Raw genomic sequence first — 4,315 nt, forward strand, 5'->3', positions numbered from 1 at the left:
ATCAAGTACTCTTAGTACCTGCAATCGCATCACCGATACAGATTCATGTTAAACCAAAAAAGATGTTAGTAGAGCGAAAGTTTGGAATTTTCAAAATATTTGACAGCCAATAACCTGCCCATTTGGATCCTTGAGTTCAGCCCGTGTTCCGGAAGCAAGATAATGAAGTATGAGATCCCCCTTCTCGTTGATGGATGCTAAATGTTCATCTTTGCAGTTGTACATTACACCTGTAATTGTGTCAATATGACCACTCAACCGTTTGATGCACCTTTTCCTCTGCAGGTCCCATATTCTGACAATATGCCCACTTCCTCCAGAGCAAAGATATCTAGAACTTTTATTACTAAAGCTGATACAATTTATGGATTCCTACAAAATAGAGAAAAGTAAAAAAATCTTTAAAATGTTTGATATATTATGCACTCATAATTACACAGATAAGAAGTGTTTTTATTACTTAAACCCATGGCCATATTGTCATTTAGGTCCTGTTAGGCATCAATCAGAATCGGTAAGCTTACTAAAAAAATACAAGTATAGTCACCCAGACTGCGAGTATGCACTAATTTGTTCCTAATCACAACAAGGGGAAACAAGGCTCAGGAGTGGTACTTAGCATTATAATGAAACATACAAAAATAACGTAAAGGATTCATATTATTACAATTGCATTACAATGATTAATATTAAAAAGCTCATTTGGACACCATGTTCTAAAATTTGGACAATGATTAATATTAAAAAGCTCATTTGGACACCATGTTCTAAAATTTTCAACCAACTTAAAATTGATAACACTTAAGTCAGCAATTTATCATCTATAAAACAATCTCAACAAGAATATAAAATTCACCAAAAAAATACTAAAAGCTTATGATCACAATTTCATGAAATCAAACCTCAATTCGTGATACCACACCCTTTGTCACAGAGATTGTATCTCCACCAAGTGGATATCCTACAACAGTTACTGAATCATGTGTATCATATAACTTGTTAGTTTGATGAATTATGGAAGAACAACTAGATTAAATAACCCTATAGAAAAGAGAGCCTTAGAAAATGTTAACTGTTGCAACAACTGAACTTCTACTTGATCACACTTCATCACATAAAGATTTGACAACAAATACAGACTTGGCATACCAAAAGTACATATTACCACTGATAAAATTCAAGTGTGGATAATCAATATCTTTATTGTTTCAAAAGAAAACATGCTGCAAGTGGCAAAGCATAAATTCACTTGGAGAAACATGGAGTACGTTGCCTTATGAAAGAACATTATAGATTATATTATAATAGCCCATCATCTACCAGTGATTCAAAATGGAACATAAAATTTCCTCACTTTCTTCACATTGGATAAATACCTAACCACTATGTGACAAGAACCACAAGCAATCTATCAAACTTGGTAACTGGAGTTTGCTTTGATGAACAAAAAGGCTAATTATGGCATTTTGATACACTTAATTCATCAAAATTATAGATATAGAAGTGTAGGCCAGTTATTTACAATTTTCCAGCTCTTCATTATCCTGCAAGTCAGGGATTAAAAAAAACAATCATATGTTGTATCATTGAAGCAAAATGCTTATAGGAATTAAAAAATAATTAAGCCAATTCAATGAACAACTGGAGAAGGGCTAATACCAGGTTCAATGATGCATCAAAAGAAACACAAATTACTTATGGAAAAGTTGCTTATCATGAAGGAAGAGCAACATTTTTGCAATTCATGAACAACAACAACCTGAAGGCAAGGCAATTGACCAAAACGAAGTGGTTCAGCACCTTTCCAGAATTCTTCACTCTCAACTGCAAGTAATGCAATGTCGCACTCTATGCCTCTAGCTAAGACCTGTAAATCAGGTTACTGAGAAATTTGGTAACCCAAGATTGAGAAGTCAAGTTCAGAAATAGTAAGAAGAACTAATGCTTTTAAAGGAAAGGAGGTATATAGAAAATCAATACCAGCTATGCCAAAATATTACCAATAGTTTTCAAAAAGATTACAGAACATACTGCAAACACATTCATAAAAACCTGGAATAAGTATTTAACACAAGATTTTAAGATGCTATTTGCAAATATGAATGAAGAAAAAGACAGATGATTTCCAATTACAAGCTCTATCACAATATAATTCTCACAAAGCACGGACCTAAGAATTTCCCACTGTGCTTTGTAATAAGCAGAGATCAAGGGGTCATAGCTATAAGAATCAGGCTTCAGCCCTCTGCTGATCATATCGTCAAGCAACTGCTTTGCTCTGTCTAGCTTACCTTCATGACACAAAGAGTTGATCAAAAGGCTATAGGTAACAGTATTGGGCTTCACACCTGTCTCAAGCATTCACCAACAACCTTCTCTCCATCTTCCCATCTCTTGTAACTCAACAACCCACGGAGCAAGACGTTGTAGGACATTACATCCGGGTCGCATTCTCTCGAAGGCAAGCTCTTGAGGAACTCGTACGCCGCATCCACCATTCCTTCTCTGCACAGCCCTCGGATTATGGCGGTGTAAGTGTAGTTATCCGGCTGAAGCCCCTGCGACATCATCTCGTCCAAAAATTTCATGGCATCGCCAATCCCTCCCTGCAGCAGCGCCGCCTCGATCAAGATGGTGAAGGTGACAACAGTCGGCTGGCACTTGTCGTCCAGAAGCCTGTCCAAGGCCTCCAGGGCCAGGTCGAGCTTCCCCCTGGTGCAGAAGCAGCCGATGAGAATATTGTAGGTGACGATGTCCGGAGGACAGCGCCGGCTCTTCATCCGACCGAGGACCTCGATAGCCGATTCGATGCGGCCGGCCTTGCAGAAGCCGCTGACGAGCGCGTTATAAGCGAAGACATCGGGCTCACCGTGAGACTCCAGGATGTCCATCACGCGCACGGCCTTATCGACGCTCCTCGAGCTGCAGAGCCCCTTGATTAGCTTAGTGCAGAGGATGACGTCGAGCTTGTAGCCTTTGCCCACCATGTACTCCAGGAAATAGAGGGACTCGTTGAACTTTCCGGCTTTGCAGGAGCGGCTGAGGAGCTTCATGTAGTGAGACTCCTTAGAGTCTAGGGTTTGCGGCTGGGTCGTCTTGGCTTCAGCAGACGCCATTGCCTGATAGCTGCAGATCCTGATAGTAAAAACTCTACATCGACGGCCGATGGAATTCCGGCGGAATGTGGCATGGAGAAGGAGGTGCGGAGCGAAGGACACGCGCAAAGAAATTGACATTTTTTGGGAAGGGGAAGGGGAAGATGAGGCTGAGAGAGATGGTCAGGAGGTTTAGGTTTAGATTGAGAGAAGCGGCGCGATATTGGTTTAGGTTTGAAAGGAACGAAGTGTTGTAAATTTTGACTAGTGGAAACATTAATTTTTTTTTTTTGGTTCATTAACATCGGGTTTTAAAAACCGATGTTAAAACCGGTGTCTATTAATAAAAAAAAGGCGCTCATAGACATCGGCTAAAAAACCGATGTCTATGAGCGAAAATCTGTGCTCATAGACACCGGTTTTTGGAAAAACCGGTGTAAAATACTCATAGACATCGGTTTTTGCTTAAAACTGTTGTTGTTCCACCGATGTCTATGAGGGTTTTTGTTGTAGTGTATGTACGAGACTGGATATCTGTTTTGCCGTGGGCATGGTTAGTCGACATCAAAGTAATCCTGGACGAGGACATTGGTTTGCGGTAAAGCATATATTGAAGTATCTTAAAGGCACTAGAGATTATATGCTAGCTTACAAGGTAGATAATTTGGTCCCTGTAAGTTGCACAGATTTTGACCTCCAATCAGATAGGGATAATAGTAAGTCGACCTCGGGGTTTTGTGTTTACTTTAGGAGGTAAAGTTATAACTATGGAAGAATGATAAGCAAAAGTGCTTTTTCAGACTCAACCATAGAAGCTGAGTAAGTGGCAGCCTCTTAGGCAGTCATAGAAGCTAAATGACTCAGTAACCTCAAGATGGACTTAGATATGATTTCTGGTTTGTCCAAAGAATATTACAATTTATTGTAATAATGGTGGTGCAGTAGCAAACTCGAAGAAACCATGAGTCTATAAGGCAAGTAAACACAAAAGAGTGCAAGTACCACCCAATACGAGAAATCGTATAAACGAGGAGAAGTTGTTGCCGCCTAGATTGCATCAAATGATGACCTATAGATCCTTTCACTAAGGCCCTTAAGGCAAGAGCTTTTGATGGGCATGTTGAATGGATGAGAATAAGATGTATGACAACATTTATGGCAGCATAGTCTTTTAGTATAAGTGGGAGATTGTTGGAGTGTATACTAAAAGCCAAGCTTTT

General features: G+C 39.6%; 1 protein-coding gene across 1 annotated transcript; it reads right to left on the bottom strand.

The window, feature by feature from the left end:
- Positions 1-1,514: 1,514 nt before the first annotated feature.
- LOC122038206 (pentatricopeptide repeat-containing protein At3g04760, chloroplastic-like) lies at positions 1,515-3,116 on the bottom strand. Its single transcript, XM_042597850.1, has 6 exons — positions 2,366-3,116; positions 2,134-2,291; positions 2,032-2,052; positions 1,981-1,983; positions 1,760-1,867; positions 1,515-1,544 (listed from the first exon to the last, which is right to left on the bottom strand). Exons 1-6 carry the CDS (start codon positions 3,114-3,116, stop codon positions 1,515-1,517), a joined length of 1,071 nt encoding a protein of 356 aa, XP_042453784.1.
- Between the last annotated feature and the right edge of the window lie 1,199 nt (positions 3,117-4,315).

The sequence above is a fragment of the Zingiber officinale genome, chromosome 1B, assembly GCF_018446385.1.
Source record: "Zingiber officinale cultivar Zhangliang chromosome 1B, Zo_v1.1, whole genome shotgun sequence".
Taxonomy (NCBI): domain Eukaryota; kingdom Viridiplantae; phylum Streptophyta; class Magnoliopsida; order Zingiberales; family Zingiberaceae; genus Zingiber; species Zingiber officinale.

What these genes read in the sequence shown, in the direction of transcription:
- LOC122038206 (XM_042597850.1), bottom strand. Translation starts at nt 3,116, where the DNA reads ATGGCGTCTGCTGAAGCCAAGACGACCCAGCCGCAAACCCTAGACTCT. An exon ending in AGATGGAGAGAAGGTTGTTG is followed by an intron (nt 2,292 to 2,365) that starts GTGAATGCTTGA and finishes TGTGTCATGAAG; the next exon opens with GTAAGCTAGACAGAGCAAAG. An exon ending in ATTATATTGTGATAGAGCTT is followed by an intron (nt 2,053 to 2,133) that starts GTAATTGGAAAT and finishes TACTTATTCCAG; the next exon opens with GTTTTTATGAATGTGTTTGC.